The sequence below is a fragment of the Vipera berus genome (genome assembly GCF_964194415.1).
Source record: "Vipera berus genome assembly, chromosome: 8".
Lineage (NCBI taxonomy): Eukaryota > Metazoa > Chordata > Lepidosauria > Squamata > Viperidae > Vipera > Vipera berus.
In genome coordinates this window covers 17,267,067-17,293,353 of record NC_138211.1, presented here as the reverse complement: position 1 = coordinate 17,293,353, position 26,287 = coordinate 17,267,067, and the positions used below count along the sequence as shown (strand labels likewise).

General features: G+C 43.2%; 1 protein-coding gene across 3 annotated transcripts in view; it reads left to right on the top strand.

Annotated features, from left to right (window-relative positions):
• Window positions 1-3,630: 3,630 nt before the first annotated feature.
• Window positions 3,631-26,287, top strand: part of RHOBTB2 (Rho related BTB domain containing 2) — a 36,404-nt gene continuing 13,747 nt past the window's right edge. Inside the window, exons 1-2 of one of the 3 annotated variants that reach the window (XM_081333876.1) lie at window positions 3,631-3,742; window positions 13,877-13,955. In XM_081333876.1, the coding sequence (XP_081190002.1) occupies window positions 13,900-13,955 (56 nt within the window). In that variant the 5' untranslated portion in view covers window positions 3,631-3,742; window positions 13,877-13,899. Of the gene's footprint in view, window positions 3,743-13,876; window positions 13,956-21,893; window positions 22,259-26,287 lie in introns of those variants that run through there. The other 2 variants (XM_081333878.1, XM_081333877.1) reach the window with 2 other exon arrangements.

Below are 26,287 nucleotides of genomic sequence, written 5' to 3'. Positions count from 1 at the left end.
ATCCGGGCAGGGCATGCATTTATAATCCTCTGGTTTATTCTGGAGGTGATGGGGGGGTGGGTGGGCGGGGGGGGGGAAAGGAAAGGAAAGATACAAGAAGGTAAGACGAGACAAAACAAGACAGGACATCACAACCCACCAGCTTCTGGCTGTTTTGTTTAGAGAACCATCAGCCACTCCCACTGGCCTTTCTGTATCAGTTAGGCCAGTTGTAAACGGTGAGGATGTTAGAAAGCAAGGAGAACAACACTCACTCCCCGCCTTCCCTCCCTCCTTCCTTCCTTCCTTCCTTCCTTTTCATAAAATTTTTATTAATTTTTTTTAATACAATTCAGTAATAGTACTTATTCAACAACGTGTTGTCTGAGTTTATCATTCACTAACTACAATTTTAATTCCTAATCCGTTATTCTTTTCTCCAGCCATTGATAAAATAAGTCCCAAGTCTCATAGTATTCTGTTTCTTCTTTCAACCTCAAAGTAAGTCTGTCCATTTCCGCACGTTCTAGTATTTTTTTAATCATTTCTCCCTCTGATGGTATTCCTTCATTTTTCCAATATTCTGCGGGTATGTTTCTTGCCGCTGTTATCACATGTAAAAACAAATACGTACTTTGTTTATCAATCTTTTCTGGCATAATACCTAATAAAAAAAGTTCAGGTTAATGCCTGCTTTTATTTCTTACGCTAGTAACTTCTACCATACATTTATTTGGCGGAATAGGGCAAATTGCTGCAGTCAACTCACCACTTTGTCTCGGCCAACTCATCACAGAACAATTCACAGCTGCCAACTTGCTATAGCCACGGCCAACTTGCTACGGCCGTCTCTCTACGGTCGACTAGCGATGGGACAACTTGCTGTAGGACAACTCAACATGAGATAACCACAGTATAATATTATAAATAACAATATTAATAATATTACTAATAATATTAAGAGACGGATGGATCTAAAGTACAGTTGCCCCATGGCAAGTTGGCAGCAGTGAGTTGTCCTAGACCTCAAACCTGGCCTTTTTATGACTTGTGGATTTCAACTCCCAGAATTCCTCAGCCAGGCACATGTACCTGGCTGAGGAATTCTGGGAGTTGAAGTCCACAAGTCATAAAAGGGCCAGGTTTGAAGACCTCCATCCTAGACTCTTTGTTTGGTGCTTTAAGGAAATATGGAACCAAATGCAGGTTAAAGATGGGCTGCCTGAAATAAAATGTTTGGCAGAAGGAGCAAATTGGACCTGTAGGACTAAGATGTAGCTCAGTGTTACCTGTAATGTTTACCTGCTGAAGCTTTTCACTACATTACTATCAGTATCTTACCTAGGCAAGGGGTAAATCAGGCTTGTCCAAATTCCCCAGCCAGAATCATTGACTGAGACGGGCGGCTATAGAAATTAAACAAACGAACAAAGAAATAATTACTCTTACTCTGTTTTGTGTGGCAGTTCCCCTGGTTACTGATTTCCAAGTAATTCAAGATGGCTCCCAGGCACTCCTTGTTGTCTGCACCACAGTCCCCGTCATACAAGTTCTCCTACTCTTTAGGCCTCTGCTGTTCCCTGCCTGTGTCACAACTACAGAATCACTAGGTAAAGGTCCCCTGCACATGCCTGCTAGTCGTTTCCAACTCTAGGGGCCAGTGCTCATATCCGTTTCAAAGCCAAAGAGCCAGCGCTTGTCCGAGGATGTCTCCGTGGTCATGTGGCCGGCATGACTAGACGCCAAAGGCACCCAGAACGCTGTTACCTTCCCACCGTAGTGGTCCCTATTTTTCTACTTACATTTTTACGTGCTTTCGAACTGCTAGGTTGGCAGAAGCTGGGACGAGTAACAGGTGCTCACTCTGCTACGCGGCACTCGGGATTCGACCCGCCAAACTGCTGTCCTTCTGATCGACAAGCTCAGCGTCCTAACCCACTGAGCCACCGCGTCCCTTGTACAGAATCACTACGGTCATATAAATAACAGAATAACAGACTTGGAAGGGACCTTGGAGATTTTCTAGTCTAACCCTAACCCTAATCCTGCTCTGGCAGGAAGCCCTATAGCATTTCAGACAAATCGTTGTCCAATCTCTTCTTAAACCTCCCCCCCCACTTCTTTGTGGCAGCCCCTCAAATACTGGAAGACTGCTGTCATGTCCTCCCTTGTCCTTCTCTTCATTAAACTAGACATAGCCAATTCCAGAAGCCGTTCTTCATATGTTTTAGCTTCCAGTCCCCTGATCTTTGTTGCTCTTCTCTGCAGTCTTTCTAGACTCTCAACATCTTTTTTACATTATGGCTATCAAAACTGGATGCAGCATTCCAAGTGTGGAATTCCAAAGGTTGTCCTCAATTTACAAACACAATTGGGACCCGAATTTTCATTGCTAAGCAAGGCAGTTGTTAACTGAGTCACACTTGATTTTTTGATCTTTTTTGTCGTGGTTGTTAAGGAAATCACCACCACCGTTAAACACATTTTCATTAAGGGAATCTGTCCTTCCCCCCTTGACTGCTTATCAGACACAGCTGAGAAGGTCATAAATGGCAATCAAATGACCCCAGGATGCTGCAACCATTGTAAATCAAATGCCCAAATTTTGATCGTGCAACTATGGAGATGCTGTGATGGTCGTAAGTACGAGGACTGGTTATAAGTCACTTTTTCCAGTGCTGTTGTAACTTTGAACGGTCTCTAAATGAAAGGATATAAGTCAAGGACTATCCATAAACCTTCTTAGGGACGCGGTGGCTCAGTGGGTTAGGACGCTGAGCTTGTCGATCAGAAGGTCGGCAGTTTGGCGGGTCGAATCCCGAGTGAGCACCTGTTACTCGTCCCAGCTTCTGCCAACCTAGCAGTTCGAAAGCACGTAAAAATGCAAGTAGAAAAATAGGGACCGCTACGGTGGGAAGGTAACAGCATTCCGTGCGCCTTTGGCGTCTAGTCATGCCGGCCACATGACCACGGAGACGTCCTCGGACAAGCGCTGGCTCTTCGGCTTTGAAACGGAGATGAGCACCGGCCCCTAGAGTCGGAAACGACTAGCATGCATGTGCGGGGGAACCTTTACCTTTACCTATCCATAAACCTTATGCTAAGAAAGGATAAAAATCTGCACCGAGGGGAGGGAAAATGGTGTATTAAAACTGTGCACATGATATGCGTGACAACATTTCCCAGGGGCCTCAGATAAAGACTTGGCCAAATGCAAAATATGGGAAGAATCGCATGTTTCTTGTATCTTCCACTGGATACAAAAAACACCTTGAGAATTGTTGCCTTTTCAGCCTTGAGTCTAGATCAGTGAGCACCAAAACCACATTCTTTAATGGAAATAGAAGTGCTCAGGAAGTTGCACTGAACATTACACACAACGAAGTGGAACTGTTCCTCATGTTTCTGCCTAACCTTGAATCCTGTCTGCCATCACCTATTCGGACAGCCAGGCAGGTTGTAAACACATGTGTACTCCTATTAGTGGAAAATTCCTTTCTATTGAGCGTAAGCCACAATTGTGGCTGAACAGGTTTTAGTTCCCAGCCTTTTTTTTTCCTTCCCATCTCCTGGGAAAAAAAAAATTCTCAGCCTTATGGCATCTGCTCAGATCACATGGGTGAGTAGAGTACTTATAAATTACGCTAACCTGCTCACATCAGTTAGAACTTCCAAGATCCTGGTGCTTGGGCCTCAGATTCTCAGAGACAAATCCAGAAGAGAGGAAGAAGCATTGTCCGTGCCTCGGAGCACTGCCGTACAGGTAACGCCTGTGGTTTTCGCAGCAAATCTCTCGGGGCTTCCCCTTGTAGGAAACAGAAATTGCAATAATTATAGCTACCCGAGGCATGGTTTGTTTTTGTTTTTTGGTATGGTGAAGTGCACAATTTGAAGCAGTGTTCAAATGAGAATACTGGAAACGTGTTCCTTCTTTGGAATATTTGCATCCTCCGTTGTAAGGGAGGAGTTGTTTATGCTGATGGGTATAATGGGAGCTGTAGTCCGATGGGTCTGGAAGACATTGGCCTAAGGGGGACTGTTTTAAATTTTGGATGTTTCCCAACAGATGCTCAGTCTCACAAAGAAGATTCCCATCTTCTTTTTTGTCTCTGTGATTGCTTTGACCATTTCTGTTGGAAAGTTTCAGGACTCCGTTTTCTGCTTCAGCTAGAAAGCTGGACTAAATGATCTATCACTCAGTCTATTATTGTCTTCCTATTCTTTATCATTTGTTCCAGTTTATTCTTACGATGTTCTCTAGATGTCTGGAAACAAGCTAGTGAATTATTCCCCTATACAGATAGTCTTTTTAGTCTTACGACCAGAAATGGGGGCTAGAATTTCTGTTGATAAGCAAGGCAGTTATTAAGTGAGTAGCATCTGATTTTAAGACCTTTTTTAAGCAAATCACTGCAGTCCTTAAGTGAATCGTGGTATTAAGTGAATCCAGCTCCCTCCCCCCCCATTGACTTTGCTTATTGGAAGCTGGCTGGGAAGATCTCAAATGGTGACCCCAGGATGCTGTAATTGTCATAAATACATGCCAGGTATAAAGCACCTGAATTTTGATCATGTGACCCAAGGGATTCTGCGATGGTCATAAGTGTGAGGACCATTTATAACTCACTTTTTTCAGTGTCATTGTAACTTTGAATGGTCACTAAACAAATGATTGTAAGTCTAGGGCTACTTATATGTTTAAAAACCAGGTACCAATACAGGCACCTAACATCAAATTAATGATCTATTGTCCTGTCTATTAGCAGACAGTGGGGTGAAAATTCTGTTTTGTTCTTATTTATTCATTCATTCATTTTTCATTTTCCTGCAACCAAAAGGCTCTTGTCAGCTTACACAGAATATAATACCGCTACCAGTAGTGCATATTTCATATTATATGTAAACACTATTGCTTACAACATTTTATTATTGATTGCTTTTGACATAAAGTTCTTTGGTAAGCCTAAAATGGCCATGATTTCAATGTTTGTTAAAGGGTTAGTGTTTTGTGTGAATCTCTTGGTATCTGATTGAATCTATTGTGCTAATTTAATAAATCATGGCTTAAAACTGGTTTAATGAAGAAGGCCTTGGTCTAAGACTCAACCAGTCAGGGAATTGGTAGATTTAATTTCTGAGCAATCTTCAATCTGATCTCTTTAGAAATGCTGGACTACAATTACCATTGACCCCAGCTCTCGTGGTAACTCACATCTTTGTAAAGTGCTATCTCAGGAACACTAAAGTCTAGATCTGCTTCTCTTTGACCTTGCAGCCACCAGCTTTAGGTGGCAATTCTCAGAACAAGCCGCAGAGACTAAGCAATTTGAGAATTGTAGTTCCAACTCATTTAGAGAAAGTTAGGTTACAGCAAAATCCGTAAAGCATCATGCCCATCTTGTAGAGTTTCTAGCTGAATGTCTGGATTGTGGCTGCTACAATCATTTTTCAAAATATGAAGAGAAAGCTGCAAAAATATGAAATCATGTCAGTTCTTTTTTTTATTGAAAAGTTTTATAAAGGTTACAATATTATCCCATCCCCAACACTCCCCCTAAACCCCCCTCCCCCTCCCCCACTTCCCAAAGCTGGTTACAGGGTTACAAATATATAGTAATCATAATCTAACTAACATTAATCAACTATATAAATAACCCAATACATAATACACTTTAACCCGCCTATAATCATGTCAGTTCTTATGTAATGATCAGGAAGGTCTCCATCGCAACAGAAGCAACACCCTATAGGACAGGGCTGTCCAACCCTCACAAACTTTAAGACTTGTGGATTTCAACTCTCCTTGCTATGGGAGAAATATGTGTCCCTTAGGTTCATTTCTGAAGCAGCCACGGTACCTCTTACATTACTACATTTCCCGACTAAAACAGTTTGCTTCCTTCTTTCCAAAGCATTTTAGTGTCTCTAAGCTTCTCAGATGGTTTTGGTGTGAACAAGAGGGCAATTGCAGGGGTGTAGAAGCAAGACAAAAGAGGGCACAGACAAACATGATGCAAAGACTGAGAAATGATTGCTCAACAAGATGCACTTCTAGTAATTCTATTTCCCCAGGGCCTTATGCCTCCCATGCTGAATTGTTTACAGTTGCCAGAAAGGACTGGATATAAAAATTGTAATTAGAGTTCTTCAAACACACAATTCTGGGCTGATATCCCAGGCACTGAAACTCTGTCTACATAAAATTATGCCAAGTCATAAGACCTGAGATCTCTTCTAATACCAGGGAATAGAGAAGATAATTCTGTAGGAACACACAGTCTCCAACAGCATCAAATCAGCTGTTGGGAAGAACAGCGTTCGTTTTGTAATTTATAGAAACTCGTGTTGTTTCGAGATCTCTCTTTTTGCCCTCCCCACCTAACTCTTGCCACAACAGGTAGTCTCCAGGAATTTTAGCCTCTCTTTTCCTCTTGCCAAACTATCTGTGGCATCTTAGAACTACCATTCAGTTGGTCAAGTCTTGCTTTCTGACTCAGCCATCAGCATGGAAAAACAAAGTCTACTTGTGATACAAAAAAAAAAGTTTCCACTGGTTGCAATGTTTATTTATATGTCCCAAGATGCTCAGCATTCCATCCTGGAAATAACTTTCTGATGAAAATTCATATCAGGAAGACTAGACGTCTCTAACCCAATGCTTTTGCAAGCTTTTGGAATAGAGCGTCTAGTCTGGGTTAGTTGTACTGCAATAGAAGAGAATATTTGTAGCTCAGGGTTGAACTGTGGAGTCCTTGCTGTTCTCTGAGCTTGGTCGCTGGTTTGCAGATGTTTCTCTACCTGAATAGGTCACATCTTCAGGGCTGGTGAGTGTGGGGTTTGCTCCTTTTTCTATACAGTGGCTTGCCCTGCCAGTGTTGGTGGAGTGTGGCTTTCTTTTTTGGTCCTGCCTTGATTAGGGCATTTTCTATGATAGTTTGTCTGGTGTTAATCCTTGCTTCTCTGGATATTGGTTGCTGGAGAAAATCTGTTCTGGTTGTTGTTTCTTTCTTAGCTTTTTAATTATCTCTTTTGAATGGTGTGCAAATGTAGTTTATCTTTCTGTGTCTATTGATGGCTAAAGTTGTACTCCAGCACTTCATGGGGATACTTTCCAAGGAAAGGTTGAGATAAAAACAGCCACCAAGGAAGTTTAGAACAGGCTGAAAGACAGCATGGCTGTAGATGCCAGAGACAAGGAGGGCACAGACAGGGGGCTAATAATATTTCTCACCTGGATATCAGGATGTAGATCAAAGTCAAGCAAAGGTGAGTTACTCCAGAATTTCTGAACTACATCTCCAAGAACCAAGGGAAAATGTTAACTGAGATTTTAAACCTCTGTAGGAGACCAAGATAACGTCACTTTCTGGCTAAGAAAAAAGACTGGTGGTTTTCCAGAGCTTACTGGAATGTCCTTTTAAAAAAAGAAAGTGATCTCCAAGTTTCCTTATCAGGTACTATCAGGTAATTCCACTTTTACTTACCTGTTTTGTGTAAGGTCAGGTTATGAAAGATTAGGCTTTGTTAAGAGACATGTTCTAGCAGAGATACAGTAAGAGCAAAATAGAAGGATGTTTGATCAAAGGATGCTAACTTCCATAGTTCTTTCCTCTTTCAAATCAAATACGTTTACAATTTTTTAAAAAAAGATTATTCCCTGCTCAAGGATAACATGCAGCATATTATATACCAAATACTTCCCATAAACAACAAATATTAAAAGAGCTTATTCTGAGAAAGAAAATCCTATTACTCTCTTTGGAATTAGATGAAGAAAAAGCAAGAAGAGTGGCTGCCTTAGAACTCACAAGGAGTCAGAGATATTTCTTAAAGTCAAGCTGTGATTTTTTTTAAAAAAAAAGCTTTTAGCTTATCTGCAGTGCAGTATTCTCCACTGGAAAAATGTGAAAAGAAAAAAGAAAAGAAATGAGGCCATTGATAACACTTAACTTCCTTATGAATGCATGGTGAAAATGAATGCATGGCAAGGCACTTGAAAAATAAAAAGTGTGAAGTATTATGGTAATATGATCCTATTTTTATGCAACTCTCCTTGCTAATAAAGTAGCAAAGAGAGAGGACAGCAGGAAGCCAGTGAGAAACAATGAGGATCTGCTATTTAAAGCAACCCCATGTCCATACAGAACATTTTTTCCCCATTTTTTTCATGTAGCACCAGCAACTCTTAATACTGTATGAGGCTGTGAATATTGTATGAAGCTCGGGTACACTGGGAGGCCAGGCCCATAACTGTTTCATTCCAATTGCTACAGCCGTCTGCTGATATTCCACATTTGCTTGCTTGCATACATGCTCTGAAATCAGGGACAATGGCTGATAAGCTGCATAGTATGGTTAGAGTATGGCATAGAAGCTAAACCATATGATGAATGATTGAGGGAACTAGGTATGTCTAATCTACGGGAGATAAGGACTAGGGGTGACATGATAGCAGTCATCCAGCACTTGAGGGGCTGTCACAGAGAAGAGAGGGGTCAACCTATTCTCCAAAGCACCTGAGGGGAGGACAAGAAGTAATGGGTGGAAGATCATTAAAGAGAAATTTCCTGACAGTGAGAACAATTAATCAATGGAACGGCTTGCCTTCAGCTGCAGTGGGTGCTCCATCACTGAAGGTTTTCAAGAACAGACTGGACAACCATTTATCCAGAATGGTATAGCTCTCCTGCTTGAACAGGGGGTTGGACTATAAGACTAGAAGTTCTTCAAGGAAACTTCCAATGCTATTATTCTAAGTTCTAGCTCAGGGTCTTCAAACCTGGCTGGCTGAGGAATTCTGGGAGTTGAAGTCCACAAGTCATAAAAGGGCCAAGTTTGAAGACCCCTGTTCTAACTTAATTATTGACACACTTTTCTCAGGTGGCTGTCTTCTTTCTAAGCCTTGCCATTGGATACTGAAATAGAAAGAAATGCAGCTTCCCCCAGCGATGATGCCAAGTCTTCTCCAACCTGGTTCCTTTCTCATCTTCTGAGTTCAGTATGGCGGTTGGCATATGGAAGGCCTGAGATTAGGGAAGGCTAGGGAAGGCATCTTAAGGTTTCAGAGGTGATTGTCCATTAATAACAAATCCTTAAGGATCATGGTTATTATGTTGTTTTTTAAATCGAGCTAAGTACACAAAGACTGCCTTGCCAGATGCAGCCACAATTCAAATAAAAGCTATGCCCAAGATCTTCTGAATCTGGAGAAATCTTTGCTGGAACTATTAGCTGAATTGGCACAACATGCTAGATTAGATGAAAATGATATTGGGCAACTCAGTGGCTGAGTATTTTCTAGGAACATAGACCATCGCCTTAAGCTATCTTGTGGTTTAGTTTTTTTGGAATAGCATGTTAACAGTTGGGTTTTGTTAACACAGATTAAGCTATGGTCTAAAAGCAGACATTGAATTCATTAGAATCTGGCATATATCTGCATGATCTTTCAATTTTGATAACTCAGAAGCAAAATGTGAAGAACAGAATCAATCTCTAGATCACTGTTTTCCAATAATAGCAACCTTAAGATATGTGGACTTCAACTACCAGAAATCCCAGCCTGGTTCCCCTGCTGGCTGGAGAATTCTGGGAGTTGAAGTCCTAATACCTTCAAGTTAACAAGGTTGAAAAATAATGGCTGTAGGTAACCAGTGAATAATCTCCTGCTCAGAAGTGTTCATGGAGACTTCATTAAAGGGTGCAACCTGATGGCGAAACTACGTTGGCTGGGAACCATGGGGGGGAGGATCAGTTTGGAGGAGATTAACATAATAACTGCATAATTTTTCCTCTCTTGTTAAGAGACTTTGTTTCTTGCTTCATATTCTAAATACATTCCTCGGATTCAATTCTGCATTATCTATTGAGGTTCTCCTTCCATCTCTGATAGAATCTAGAACTAAAAAAGAGAGAGAGAAGCTTGTTCCTAATGTTTTTTTTTATTGAAAAGTTTTACAGTACATTTTATCTTTAACAATCCCCCCTCCCTCCACCCACCCCTACCTAACCCTCCCTATCCCTCCCCCCCATTCCCCCCTCCCCCCCCAAGCTTGTTCCTAATGTTAAGCTGATCAGTCATTTAAATACTGAAGTAGGATTCTAGCAAGGATTCCTAAAAAAAACAACAGCCCCCCCCCTCCAAATTATGTAACTATGTTGAGCTAGGGCAATGCAGAAAACTGAGAAGAACAAATACAGTGGCATTTCTGGATTATATAATCAGTGTTATTTCAGGTGCCCTGTATTTTGAGATATGCTTATAAGGAATTAAAGGTATATTTGCCACGTGTTTGTCAACTAGGGATCAAGTTCACTGTTTCTGTGACTTGAGTGGTGACCCTTAAATTATTTCTTTTCCTAATGCTGGCTGCCATTTATTTTATATTCTTAGCCACAGATTACATCAACCAAGCAAACACATAAATAAATCCCATGAGATAATCTTCTTTACCCTCAGATCTGTGGAGTGCATGTGAACATTAACGGGGATGGGCTACTTTTCCCCTGCTCTGTATCATCCCCTTCTAAAAAACTCTGAAAGAGGGTCCTCAGAACTCCTCAGAAGCTGGACTACTCCACACAGACTTGCTTAAAGTTACGCAGTGGCATTCCATCTAAACCAGATCCTCTAGATTGGAAAATGACACCCAGTCCTGATATTTCTTCTGCTTTAGGAGTGGGTGCGACACCCTCCCTACTTTGTTTGAGAGCTTTGTGCAAAAATCTGTGGAACTGCCAACCAAGCAACCTACTGGGGTTTCAAGCACCAGCCCTCTTTTGCTTCAAAATCTCCAACTCACGGTCTTTACTAAAAGGAAGAAAAGCCTTTTTTAAACAGACATAGGAAGGTATGCAATCTCAACCTGTCCGTCAAATGTAAAAAATAAAAAAATAAAAGCTGCAGAATGGAAGTAGTCTGAGGCAAAGTTACTCTCAGATCGTTTCCTTTACATAGGATCCATCTTTTCCTCCTTCAGTTACTTAGCTTTACATGACTAAGGAATATAGTCTGCCTCTGTTGGGCTGTTTGGAGGGATCTAAGACAAGTCGCTGCAGCCAACTCGCCATGGCACAACTCACTGTGGCTAACTTCGCCACAGCCAACTCGCCACGGGACAACTCGCCGTGGCACAACTCGTTGCAGAACAAGAGTTACACTAATGTCAAAGAAATGGTGGGCTAGAATCATTAAAGAAAGAATGCAAAAGGAGGGACAGAATGAAATGTGAATGGCAAAAATTAAAACAATTGTTTCATTACTTCGATTAATTAAGTTGAATTTTTGAATTGTCCCACTGCAAGTTGTCCTGTGGTGAATTGGCCAGGGTGAGTTGGCTGGGGTGAGTTGTCCCATTCCATGTTTGGAGGGGGTTGATCTTCATAAGGATCTCCCCAACTGAGATTTTTGAATTGCAGATGTTATCCTCAAGTCTCCAACTTTGTTGGAAGACTTAAGGATAAGAGACTTAGGTTATCCTCAAGTCTCCAGCTTTGGGGAAGAAACCCCTGAGTTTGGTGCAGAAAGAGTTGGCACATTCCAACGACTCTCTGCCTGACTAACGTGCTCCAACTGATGAAGCTGCTTGCATGAGCAGCAAAAGGTCTCAGACTAACAAGAAAATAAGTCCAGTTGCCTTGACTCAACCTCAGGCAATCCTACCTGGATGACAGAGAATATTCATTGACTCAAATCTCTCATTTTTGCCTCCTGCAATTTTAGTTTTGGTAAGCTTTCCTGTGCAGAGGTTTTGTGGCTGGAGAAAGCCTACCTGTACATTTGCTGGCATGTGAATCAAAGTTCCTTAAAAATTAAACATCAGCCCCCTTCAAAATTCTATTCCAGGAGTTTGCTCAAAGCTTAGCCAAATAAAAGGATTTTTTTAAAAAAAAGAAAAAGAAAAAAGCCAACAATCTCCAAAATGGAAACCTTGTATGATGTCAACTACTGCTTCTCCGTATCAGGTGTGGGGGGGCTCATCTGACAATCATCCCCAGTGCTGGATAGCTTAGAAACGGTTGCCAGGGCAACTGGAGAGGTGAAGGAGAAAATCTTGTGCTATCCTATGACAGATCACTTGGAAAGCAAGCCTTGGGTTGCTTTTGAAATCGATCCTCTTCGTTGGTTTCAATGGGAGAGGGCTATAGTTAGATTCAGTGGTGGCTCATCATTCAGAGATATCAGATGAAGCCACTCTTTTGTGCATCTAGCCATGCTTTTCAGTCCACAGACATAGAGACAAACCAAAGTTTAGAGCTGCTTGTTTGCTTTTCCTTTCCAATCCAGTCCCTAAATGCGATAGCATCACCGTAGCTAAATTTAGCTAGCTCAGACTTCATAACAAATCCATAGTTCAGCTCAGCCTTCTACATCTGTTGCCCTCCAAATAGGCTGGGATTGTAGATCCCAGAACTTACAACCAGCCTGTTAAGTGTTATGGAGTTTTGTGGTGTTTTCTTACTGGAGAGAAGAAGATAAAGCAGGAGTCCTCTCGGATTCGAGCAGTACAGGGGATTTACAGAGAGTAGTACACACACACACACAAAAAATCAAGATGGCATCCAATGGCATGGTTGAAGCTATAACTTGTTTACAATGCATGTAAAGTACTGGTAAAATGTCAGACCCAAAACCAAGAATGGTATGTGGTGATTCTTCGAAACTTAGTTCTTTGTTTTTAACATCTACAGTATAGACAAAATCTTGCCAGACTAAGGACTCTATTATCTGCATCTAGAATATGTGAACTAGTCCCTCTTTCTCTCACATGTAATATCAGGACTGAAACATATAATAATATCAGGACTGAGTTGCTTCTTACTCCTGTGGAATGCATCCCGTCCCTCCCAGGAACCCACCTCCTTAGTACGTTCTTTTACAGAGACTTTAATTGCACATCTTGATTTTTGGGGGGACCGTACCTATGGACGTTCTGAAACAGTTTATAAGCCCAAGTAAGTTAAATAAAGATTTATCGTGGATGAATCCCATCCTGGTTAGGTATACTGAGGAACTGCTGCGGTGGTGGGATTCAAATATGTGAACAACAGGTTCTCTGTGTGGATGCCCCTTCCGGAAGTCCATTCTGGGCCTGGGCAACAAAAAATTAGCTACCGGTTCTGCCTAACTGGTGCGAACTGGCTGAATCCCACCACTGAACTGTTGCATTAATGGTTTTGAAAAGCATCAGAGCTGCTTTTCAATGTTTGAGGCTGCATTTGAGTTTAGAAGCTAAGGAAGGTTGGGTCTGGCTGAGTAATCAATAGGAGAATAGGTTTAAAAAAAATACATCCTGAAAGAAGATATGGTAATAGTAAACCACTTCTGACTTGCTTTCAAGAAAACTGCACGGACGTTTCCATGTAGTAACTGTGAGTCAAGCTCAGCCATTTTACAACAACTACGAGCCTGAATATCAAGAGCCTTGAGTGATTTCTCTCTCTCTGTGTGTATGCCAATTACCAATTTGTTTTAATAATAGCTTTTTCATCCACTGTTCACTGGATACAGAACGGCTGAGAAGTTAGCATTTTGGAAAAGTACAGAAGTAAGCTAGGATTTGTAAATGCAAATTAAACATTGGACAGAAATCTGTATTTGGAAACTCAGCAAGTCTTTGGCTGGCTCTACCATCCACTCTCAGGTTGGTGTCCCATTTACGGGCATACCACAAGCAGTTTGTTTGCTTTATTTATTTACTTCTCTCGAATAATGGAGAAAGGCACATGCTGAAACTGGCAGGAAACAATCCAAACGGTTTTGCATCTTCCATCCCACTAGCGAAATCAGAGAATCATTAACTTTGCAGGGAAAGAAATAGCATCTTCCAAAGGCTGAACAGCTAGACAAGAGATTAGCAGGCCTCCATGTCATCTGTACACGTTCTTCTATTTTCAGATTCTTGAGGAGACAAAGAAGAGATGGAAAGCAGAGACAAAAGTGCTGGCAAACGGAAAACTAAGATGAACCGTGCACTGTAAGTATACACAATGCTTTTCATTCTGTTAGCCTTGGTATTAAGCTCAGCTAAAGGATGGCCCACATTTAGGTCAAAGTACCTAATTCTAATCCCTTCTCTTTATATTGTCATTCTACAAAGTACAGGTAGTCCTCAACTTATGACCACAATTAATCCCAAATCTGCTACTAAGTAAAACATTTGTTAAGTAGGTTTTTTCCCCTTTTTACAAGCTTTCCTGCCCTCGTTATTAAACGAATCACTGCCGTTGTTAAGTTAGTAACAGGGCTGGTAAGTGAATCTGACTTCCCCATTGACCTTGCTTGTTAGGAAGTTACAAAAGAGGATCACATGAGCCCAGGACACTGCAATCGTCATACATATGAGTCAGTTGTCAAGTATCTGAATTTTGACCATGTGATTGTGGGGATGCTGCAATCATTGTAAATGTGAATGGTCATAAGTCACTTTTTCAGTGCTGTTGTAACTTCGAACAGCTCACTAAATGAACTGTTGTAAGTCAAGGATTACCTGTATAGGATGATAGATTCAAAACTGATCCAAAAGAACCAATATATTAAAAGGGCTTCTCCATTGACCCCCACAAAATACAAACTTCTGCAACAGGAGGCTAAATTAGAAAATAGCCTTATTTGGGTTCTCTGCCTTCTAAGAGGCAGATGACCAAGGAAGCAAAGAGTTGCTTTTCCTATACCTCTTGCCCACCATCTAGTGGTCATCCAGATTTTTGCAGTCCGGTATGTTAGCATTACATTTAGGAATGGGAAAAGACATTGAAAAGTATTTTATTTATTTATTTCTTTTAATTCCATTTGTATCCCGCCCTTCTCCGAAGACTCAGGGCAGCTTACAAGCTTAGCAGTAGCCTTCATTCTATGTATATGCCTGCTTATTAGGGCTTTCACACACACACCCAAGCGGCATTATTACAAAGTCAGCTTATTGCCCCCAACAATCTGGGTCCTCAATTCTAAGTAAGTTTGCTTGACCGCTAAGCTTCCACATGGAATAACCTGGGTGTTTTGTAAATAGCAGTCCTCAAACTGTTTAACTAGCAATAAGTTAAGTTTTGTCCCTACCAACAATTATGTGAGTGAGTTAGGCTGAGATGGACTGACTGGGTTCACGGAAGGGATGAATGTGGTTCTCTCCAGCCATAGTCCAACACTGTGCCCTACTCCTTGCACTCTTCCAGTTATCCCTGTGGGAGCTATAGTCCAAAATAGAAGGAGCTAGTTGGAAAGAACTGTTTACCTTTCAGCCAAGCCAGCTCTTAGTCCTTCATAAATAAAAATTGAACTTTGCCCCTAAAGGATGACTCAGATTGCCTGTTACATCACTAACAAGCATCTTGATGGCTCGTGTCAGTCTCTCCAGATATTTACTGAACTTAGTTGGATTTTTTTTTATGGTTCTTTACAAGCAACCAGATTACTGCCCTTGGAGATAAATGGAAGAGGGTGTTAGAACTTAGGAAAGTTTGCTGGTAACTATTTATAGCCACTAATAGAGACAAAACAGATCTATAGCAATGGGATCAAAATAGTAGACAGCATATATATGTGTGTGTGTCTCTGTCGAAAATTCCCTTGTAGGCTATTGTGCTTGAACTCAGGATTTCCTGTAAAGGATTCTGACTAAGACTGCCTGGCACTAAAGCACTAAGAAACCGTTACTGGTTCTAATGTAGAGATCTCTTGCCTTTTGGGGAAACCGTGAATAAAACAGACTTACTTAATAAGACACATGCAGAACTCTGCAGGTGCTTGTGCAAAATAAATCACGTTTGTCTTTGTTAGTTGGGAAAATATACCCCATCTTTCAGATTGTGGTCAGGGACACTGTACAGGGACACGTTCCTCCAGAAAGGCATACATATAGTCCTCAACGTATGACCATAATGAAGCCCAAAATTTCTGTTGTTAAGTGAGACATTTGTTGAGTGAGCTTTGCTCTGTTTTGCGACCTTTCTTGCCACAGTTGTTAAGTGAATCACTGCAGTTGCTAAGTTGTGAAGTGAATCTAGTGTCCCCATTGACTTTGCTCATCAGAAGTTTGCAAAAAGGGATCACATGAGCCCAGGACACTGCAGTGGTCATAAATGCAGCCCAAGTGCCAGGTGCCTGAATTTGGATTATGTGGCAATGAGAATGCTGCGACGGTGCGAAAAATAGTCATCAGTGTCTTTTTTCAGTGCCGTTGTAACTTTGAATGGTGACTAAATCAACTGTTGCAAGTGGAGGACCACTTGTCAAATTTCAGGATTCTAACCCTCCTGCCTGCAGAAATACAGGACTGACACACTAAGTTCTTTCTTAAAAATATAAAGGAAGGGTTGCTAATAAGGGCTCATTGAGTAAAACCAAATTATTTCTTGTGCAAGCTGTGGGAATAAAGCTCCCACTCAAAGCGTGTGTAGCCTCTTACTCTCCAGGCTTGGAGGCCAGGAATTAAGTTTATGTATGATACTTAAGTCATAATGAACGGCTAAGCCCTCAAATTATAATTGTTCCTTTGTTAACCGTTTCGAAGTTACAATGGCACTGAAAACAGTGACTTATGACTATATTTCACATTTATGACCATTGCAGCATCACCATGGCCACATGATCAAAATTTGGGTGCTTAGCAACTGGCCTGTATTTATGACAATTGCAATGTCCCAGTGACATGTGACCATTATTTATAACCTCCCCAGCCGGCTTTGAACAAGCAAAGGCAACAGAAGAAGGCAGATTCCCTTAATGACCACAATTGCAGGGGTTAACCATTGCAGGGGTTTGCTTAACAACTATCCCCCCCAAAAAATAAGGCTGTAAAATTGAGGGGAACTTCAATTACAACTGCCTTGGCTAGCGATGGAAATTTTGGTCATAAGTCAAGGACTTGTATAGAAATTGGCCACCCAAAGTTTACAGCCTGAGCAATTTAGCTACTTAGGTTACAGTTTCTCCCTTAGGGTGGGGTAAATTGTATTTTAATTAAATTAGGCTTGTGCCATTTTGTCCTCCTGGCTGGCTGCTGCACAATGAACCATTTGTAAGTCGGAAGGTCTGACTGATCACGTAGTTCTGCCATTCCTGATGGACAATATTTGTGTTGTTTCGTTATTCTCCCTTCCCATCTCTCTATCATTTGTAGCAGATCTGTTTTAGTACAGGGACTTTTTGCAGATGTCTTCCTGTGTTTTAATTTCTGTTAGCAGCCTTCATCGACTATTGTCTGTACCAGCTTAAATATTTCTGAGTTATGTAAGATGTTAGAAAGCTTCCTTCTGTTTCAAATGTTGTGATTTTGTGGTTAGATAACAGGAATCTTTCTAAAATAATCCTTAGATAACCCAGATAGGAGATGGTGGTGTCTGCTATCATCTTTACTTGTGATCCTTGACTTATGATTACAATTCGGACTGGAACTTCAGTCACTAAGCAATGCGGTCATTAAGCAAGCCCCCAGGTGACCAGACCCAATTTTACAATCAATGTTAACACCATCATTAAGGAAATTTCCATGTTGTTAAGCAAATCTGATTTGTCCAATTGGGGAAAGGTCCCAAACTGGGATCAGTTCATAGCTTCCCTTTAAAAACAAACAGTATCTAAAGCCAAAATAATAATAATATAGGTAGTAGGCCTCAGTTTATGACTGTTTAAGTATCGTTTGAAGTTAGAACAGCCTTCAAAAACATCACTTATGAGCTGTCCTTAAAGTCATGACTGCTGCCCCCAGTCACGTGATCACAATTCCAGCCCTTGGCCATAGGCTTGCATTTATGATGGTTGCGTCATCTTGCAGTCACATGATCACAATTTGTGACCTTTTCCCAATTGAAGAAATCAGATTTCCTTAACAACATGGTGATTTGCTTAACGATGATGGTAAAAATGGTTGTAAAATTGGATCTGGTCACCTGAGGACTTGCTTAAGGACTGCATGGCTTAGCAACTGAAATTCCAGTTCCAACTGTAGGTATAAGCCAAGGACTACTAGTAAATATGATAGCACCATCTCCTATTTGGGTTATCTAACCATAAAATTTGAGCTAATTTGACTCCAGTAGTAGCTAAAAAAGCATTTAATGCTTAAGTTGCCCACCCTACCCTGAAACCATAGTTTGATTAATTGGGGCTGTCTTCTGTCAATTGATTATGTGCCATCAATTGTTGTCAACTCTTAATCACCATAATAGGTAGGTTTTCTCCATGGCAAGTATGCTAAATTAAAACAAAGCAACTCTGTTAGGATTTAAGGATCATACATACTAAACATTTGGCTCCAAACCTGGAGAATAAGAGGTTACACAAGTGGGGAGCTTTATTTATACAGTTTACATAGCCTATCTGAGCCAACACATAATTTTGTTTTATTCAAAGAGCCTTAACAACTCTTCCTTTAATTTAGAGTCTCTATGCAGAAGGAATACTTAACCTTTAAAATATGTGATTAGAACATTCCTACAGCTCATAAACCAAGTATGGAGAACTTTTACCCAGAATTAGCAAAATTTTCATTTAATTGACCCAGGGCTCCACATTTGTACATCTCATTTAAGCTGGGTTCATATAACATGCCAAGATAAAACACAGGCAATTATGCTACTTGCTAACTGGTAATGTCATGTGAATATGTCCAGTACGTTTAGTTGAGTTATGCAGAAATATTTAGAGAATTAAATTACACAAGTACATTTCCAAGTGTTTATTTATTTATCAGATTTAGAAACCACCCATCTGCTCACAGAGAAACTCCAGGTGGTGTACAAGTAATTTATACAGGTATTTTCCCCTAGACCGTCTTTTAAAATGAAGCAAGATTCACAGATCATTTGGGGCATCTTTACAGGTTACATACTTTGTGACTGACGCACAGCCCTTCGGTGAGTCTAGGTTTAAGTTATCGATGCTGTCTTTTTTAGTGATTTATTGATAGAAGAGAATATTTGTAGCTCAGGGTTGAACAGCTGGGTCTTTGGTGCTCTCTGAGCTTGGTGGTTTTCTTGCAGATGTTTCATTACCCAGCTAGGTAACATCATCAAGGCTAGAAGGAAGTGGGATTTGTTCTCTGTTTATATACAACGGGTTACAACTGCCAGTGCTGTTGGGAATGTTCTTGAGAGTTGATTAGGCTTTTGTTCGGCTCCCTTCCAACACTGAGTAGGTTACCTAGTTGGGTAATGAAACGTCTACAAGAAAACCACCAAGCACAAAGGACCCCTTGATGATTTATCCCTGTTTGCACCAGGTTAGAGGTTAATAGATGGACAGTGGTAGCTTCCTAGTTTATTACTTTCAACTCCATTCCCCTCTTCATTTCTCCTTGCGCTTTCTTTTCTCCAATACCTTCCTGCCTGACAAAGCAGGCCTGGTCTTGGAGGAAAACAGGCACCAGTTACTTAAGAATTATTTTGACCTATGTCACAATGACGCTTCCATTCAAGACTCCAGGCTGAAGTTAAAGCTGCCAGGAACTTTTTCACATACCACAGTTAAGCACCTGCTCCAGGAGCAAATCAGCCCAATCAGGCAAAGTGGCAAAGCCGGCTTTATGTGGGGTTGTTGTTGTTGTTTTTTTTGCCCCCCCCCCTTCTGTGACCCTTTCCCACAAGGAAGTTCAAAAGCCTATAACAAAACTGCCTGTGCCTGCAAGCTTTCATTCCAGCTCAATGCAGGAGATGATCAACAACAGCTAGTTCGCCTTGGTTGCTGACTCAAAGCTCTTTGGACAGCTTGGCAAGGGAGCTGGCTCCGAAAAGCCAAGCCCAAACTTAAACCAAAATAAAAAACCCCCCAAAAAGACCCTCCGAGCTGGAGGATCACCTCTCCCCAGTCGAGTAATCCAAGGATTCTTCTGCTATGGAGAGAGAGATCCCTGTCTTACGAATTAGGTGAGAAAGGGCGGAGGGGGTGGATGGGGGTGTGTGCGCGTGTGTGTTGCAGAATGCAGCTTGAGAGCGGAGCTGGCAATTGGGGGGGGGGGAGGAGGGAAGAGAGGCGGGGAGGGGGGGAAAGGGGAAACGGGGTGCTGGAACCCGGAGGGGGAAAATGTTGCGTGTCTTGTGATTGGGTCGCAGGAGGTGTGCAGTGAGGTAGATGCGGGCGGACTGACGCGCGTTGACGCTGCAATTGCATCAGCGGCGGCCCGCGGAGCGGCTCAAGCCGGAGCCGAGCAGGAACAAGCTCACTTTGGTTATGCATTGGGGTGGGGGTGAGGAGGAGGGGGTGCAAAGAAGCCTCCGTGAGGACAAGAGGGACTCGGGGGGGGGGGAAGGAATCACGTGATCTTGATCTGCTGGGTCACAAGCAGGCTGATCCGGGCTGCTGCTAAAAAAGCCGACTTTCCCACCCACCCCCCGGGTGCTTGATCCTGATTCGCCTCTCCTTAAGGGCTGAAGGTTGCGGGGGGGGGCGGGTTTCTGTGCTCCAGGTTGCAAAAGGAGGGTACGACGTGGATGGGGATGGCAGCACGGCAAAGTTGACAACGGCACGGGTGGGCTGGGGCTCAGAAGAAGGCAACCGGCCAGGGCTGCCCGGTTGAGGCAAGAGCGCCGGGTCAGCTCCAGAAAAGCAACGGGCTTTGTAGTCTCCCGAAGCCCAGCGGACCTCAGGGAGGAAACGCAGCTTAGCGAGGGGTTCCAGATGGACAGGATCCGAGAGTGGAGACGACCCCCCCCCCCGCTAAGGATTCGCTTCCAGTGAGGGGATGACCATAGCTGCTTTTGCCCAAGAGGCCTGGCTAAATGCAGCTATTTTCTTTGTTGTGGCGCGTTGTGCAAGTCCTGCCGTTGTGATGGCATCGTAGGTTTAGCGCAGGGGTGGTTAAGGGTAGGTCTCTGACTCCTTCCTGGGATGTTATGAACAATTTGGAAAGGAACGTCACAGGGTATTTTTGTTTTTTTGTTTTTTTGACCAAGGCTCTGACCAGGAACTTGGTTTAAAAACTTGGCTCAGCTTTTCTCCAGGACAGTCATACTGCAAGACTAGCATTTGTTATGTAACTGTCTGCACGCGCTATTGGCTGTTGTTGTTTTTAACTGGGAGCTTTTGTTCCTGCAAGACAAAAGTGCAGTTCGAAGATGTTTCTCCGGATTTCAGGATTATTTACAAAAAAAATAATAATTAGGTAAGAGAGATAAGTCGATACTGGGTTTTTCTTCATATATTCGGAAACATGGGCAGCCAATAGCCATTCCTCTGGGACTTCTTTCTGTTGAGCACGCTTAGCTCTCTTCCGCTCCAGCATTTCGATCTTGGGTACCCCTGCTATAAAGCAGGAGTCCTAGGATAAACCTGGGGGGAAAAACCTTCAGACCAAGGGCCGGATAGCGCTTGCGGCCAAGTCCACCTTCCGAGATGACTGCTAAAAGCGTTACCAACGCTTTCCCAAAAGCTTCCTGGAACCAGACTGAAAATTAGCCTCAACTTGTCCTAAAAAGTTACTTTTCCCCCTTCTTCCCTCCCACCTACCCATATATCATAGGGTCCCACCCACTTTGCAACCTCTCCAGGTAAACACAAGGACGTGGCTCTCGGCCTTCGAAATATTCCTCCAATCTACTCGGCCAGGAGCATTGATGCTTGTCGGAATCTTTCCCGGATAGCATCTCTGCCTCTTACCCAGGAAGACCCGGTTTCGCTCGGTCTGTAACCTCCCCCCCCCCACACACCCCCCACACACAACTCCTTGGCTTTGCTTGCTCTCAGCCAATCGGCAGCCTTCGGGGGATGCAAGGCGGAGCTTGCCACTGCGCTCCTGGGTGTTTCTCCCTCCTCTCCTCTCCTCTCCTCTCCCTCTCCCTCTCTCTCTCTTTTTTGTGAATGAAAATAAGCATTGGGCGCGTCCCAGCCTCGGGACTGCAGCTCGCGTTCTCCCCGCCTGCAGCTCAGTTGCTCCGCAACTCGGGGACGGCGAGGAAGGAGACGCCTGGGTGGGCCGGCGTGGGAGAAGACTGGGAAGCCGCGGCCGGGGTGGGCTGGGGTGAAGAAGCGAGGCAGAGGAGAGGAGCTGAGCCTTCCCGCAGACTGCAGGGCTCCGGCGGGGAAAGATGCTGGCCGGCGGCGCTTTGCAAAGGGCTTCTCCGGCCTCTCCGGAGCCGGTGCGGAGTCGTATCCCCGAGCAGCTGCAGCTGAGCCGGGGAGTCTGAATCTCCTGCGGCGGCCTCTGTCCGGCGGCAGCGGCGAAAGAAGAGGAGGAGGAGGAGGAAGAGGCCGAGCCCAGCGCTCGTTATCGCGATCAGCATCATGACTCCAGGGAAGAGCTGGGCTCGTCTTCCCGCCGCCAATTGCCCCTTCAGATGTGTCGGTGTAAGTATAGCCGCCGCCCAGCGCTCGCCTCGCCTTCCTCTTAACCGGAGGAGGGTCCGAGCCGTTCCGCCCGGCTCCCGCTTAGCCAGAGTACTTGAACCGAAGGCTGATTGACAAGGCAGGCGGGGGGGGGAGAGATAGAGAGCAGCTAAAGGCCAGGACGGGAGGGAAGGAGTGGGTGGGTGGGGGAGAGAGAACTGGGAAGGCTCCCTTTGGAACCCAGCCTGGTCCTCTCTGCGCGCGCGTCCTGCGCGCCTCGGTGCCAGCTCCGTTTTTCCTGCCCTCCGGAGTCCCGCACTGCCGGAGCGGAACGGCCCTCTCGGGGGAAGGGAGACGCAGCCCTGCGAGCGCTCCCGTGGCTGTCAAGGCACAAGCCGAGAGCAGCGGGCACACTTGCTCGGGGTCGCCGTGCGTGTGCGCCTTGCGCACGACCCACGGCGGGAAGAGGATCAGCGCCCCGGGGAGGCGAGTGGGAAAAGGAGAACGGGATGGTGAAAGTTGTTTACAAAAGCGGTCAAGAGTCCCGGGGTGCATCTGCGGACAACAACCGTTGCAAAGCAGAAAAAGGAAAAAGCTTGTGGGGCGCTCGGGCAGTTTTTTGTTTTTTTTTTGCCTTCGGGCGTTTGGACTGAACGGGAAGCCGTGCCGTTTTCCAGAATGCAAGCTTGAGGTGCTTGCGTGGTGGAAGAAATGTGCAGTGCACTTCGAGAGCCGTGTGTGTGTGTGTGTGTGTGTGTGTGTGTGTGTGTGCAGGCGCAAAAATACGCACGCGTTTCTGCTTGTTTTGCAAAATGTGTTGCTTTTCCAGTCTGCGTGGCTGTTGTTATCATAATAATCAAGCCAAGCCTGGGCTGGAATGTGCAGATTTCTTTGGCCCTGTTTCTTCTTTGCACCTGGGTGGGATGTTCCGAACATGAGAGGTCCACATTATCCTGCCTTCCACGTCCTTAGCAGAACCCAGATCCTGTTTGGACTCAAGCTTGTTATTATTAGTTCGTTTTAAAAAAAACATTATATGGGGATATTCATTTCTTTAAAAAAAAATCCTGTAAAATGATGGGTGGGATTTTAGCTCTTCCGTTGCTAGGAAACGAGTTAGGCTCCCCTGGTGATTCTCTGGTCTCCTTGGCAACAGAAGACCGAGGCAGCTTGTGGGAACACGGGACTTTTCTCTTTAAGAGCTAGAGATAGCCAGGCAGATTGGAGGGCTGGAATTCTAGTAAGCAGAGAGCGCTGAGGACGTCACGGAGGGAGCAAGGAGTGACGAGCAGGGACAGATGCTGGAATTACAGCGAAGGAGCAAACAAGAGCAGCAAGCCACAAACTCAGTCTGAAAAGGAGAAGGGTTAAGGTTAAGGCAAGCCCGGTGGGGGACTGGAGCATCTGGGTGTCATGATTACAGAGCTTGATGAACAGATCCTGGAGAACAAAGTAGATAATGAATTGGGACAAAAGAGCTACTAAAATAGACACTCAAAAGGGTTGAAAGGGAAGAGAAGAAGGTTGGCCCTGATTATCTGTCCTCTCTGTAATCCCAAGAGGTTTTGTATATATGTGCAAAAAAAGAATATGTGATGAGCTGAGGTTGCAAGGAGGTGATGGTCCAGAGCTGGTAGCTTTTGTCTGTCCGTAGAGCTGATTGTCCCTTGTTAAATAGCGCATGGCACTGACCGAGACAGTCTTCTGAGCCAGCCCTGTTGATGCTGCTGCCAGAATTCCACCTGGCAAGCTTCTTCCTTACCTTTTCTTTCCAACAACATAAATAGAATAGAATAACAGAGTTGGAAGGAATTTTGGAGGTCTTCTAGTCCAATCCCCTGTCAAAGCAGGAGACCCTATACCAGGGGTAGGCAACCTCAGCTCTTTTATGACTCATGGACTTCAACTCCCAGAATTCCTGAGTCAGCATGCCTACCCCTGCCCTATACCATTTCATTCAAATGGCTGTCCAGTTTCTGCTGAAAAGCCTCCAGAGATTGGAGCACTCATAACTTCTGGAGGCAAGGAGTTCCACTGGTTAATTGTTCTCACTGTCAGGAAATTCCTCCTTAGTTCCAGGTTGCTTCTCTTCTTGATTACTTTCCATCCAGTGCCTCTTGTCCTGCCTTCTGGCGCTTTGGAAAATAGCTTGACCACTCCACCACCCCTTGTTTCCATCCCCTATGTCTCTGCATTTTGCACCTTTGGAATGAGCTCTTCTTGACTCCTCACAACAATAATTGTAATAATTTTCACAGAGGAAGAACAGACTCGGTTCTGTCTCTTACTTTGGCCAAAAGGAGCTTTCTTTTAGCCTCAGTGCTAAAAAAAAGGAAACTTTGGAACAAAAGTCTACCAAGGGATTCGGACAGGTACAGGCACCCACCATGCCACTATGAAATCATGATAACCTGCTGTACAAAGATTTCACGTTTTATTCGTCCCCTAGATATGAATTATTTGTGGGTTCCGTCTCTCCTCTTTTGCGCCTTTGAATCTGTCTTGATTCCTGGTGCCTACCTGCACAAGTCCCTGCAGTTTCCTTGGCAAAGTTTGAGTAAGGGCTTTCCATTGCTTCTTTCTCAGGGCTGAGAGACAGTAACTGGCCCAAGGTTATCCAGCTGGGTTTGTACCTAAGCTGGGACTATAACCCACCATCCCAGATTCCTAGCCTGATGGTTAGTATTGCCCCTGAATGAATGCTTAATGCAGCAAATGGTTCTTAATGGTCCCTCTGTTGTCTACTGTATATTTACTCAGGATTATAGGCATACTGTTCTACTTTCCCCTATTTTATCTTTGGAATAAATCTGAGAGGTAGAGTAGGTTGAATTGTCCGGGTTCACACAACCTGGATCCATGGTGGGGTTATATATTTTGCTTTATACACCTGTGGTTTATTTAGTACATTGTGGTCACATAAACTGTATTTTAAGTAGTATGTATTAGATGAATCATGCATAGTAGCCTAAAATTACCTTGCAATCTTTTGTGGCTCAGTAGGAATTTAAACTTGGTTTTTAATAGTCCTTCTTCTATAGATTATATTGTACTTTATGCTGAGTATTAGAATTACACCTACTCCCTCATCCTCCCACTCCTTCCTGGGGAAGTTGGTTTGTGTAAATCAATGAAATCCTATAGAAATACGTTTAAATTGCTTTGGGGCAATGTTACCTGTTAAGATGAGATGTATGCTATATATGATTGAGGGCAATATGCTGACTCTAAACCACTTAGAGAGGGTTGTAAAGCACTGTGAAGCGGTATATAAGTCTAAGTGCTATTCCTATTCTTAAGAAAACATAAATAGAATTGTAGTCTCAAAGTCTCTTAATTTTTTTAAAGAAACTGTTATTCTTATCAAAGTCTCTTTTGGCTGTCCATGTCATGTTTTGGGAACAACGAAGAAGAAGGCTAATAATACACTGTTTTTGCCTCAAATTGTTGTGGTCTTATTTTTATCACAAAACCCATTTTTGTAAAATCAGTGGATACCTGACACTTTTAGACCTATTTTAGGATGAATGAATCACACTCAGCTTTTAAAAACCCATGCACTGAGGAAATGAAGATTTTTTTTCCCTGTGTAATTCTTTTCTTTTGCTTTTCTTTAATCCACTGGATACATTTTCTAACAATAAGGAAGTTATTTTGTACCACCATCAAAGTGGGCTTCTTTGTTATCTCCATCCATCATTGCATATTTATTTGAATGTCTTTCACCAAATTTGTCCTTTTACTATAAAGATTTCTCAGGTCTCAACCTATATTGCTTTGTTCACACGAATATTCTATATTATGCAACTTCCATGAATAGCGCTGATTGAGCATAGTTTAATTCCCGTGCTGGTAAGGAGTGTGACCTGAGTGGGTTTGCATAACATGCTTAACTGGGTTATTGAATTGACCTTTTTTCATTTATGATTACCCACCCACCCCCCAAACAAAAAATTGAACTGTAAATCTGTTGAGTTCATAAACCTATTTAGTTCAACCAGCAAGCCCTTTGCTAAATGTAAAATGAAGCAAGCTTAGCATGTTATGTGC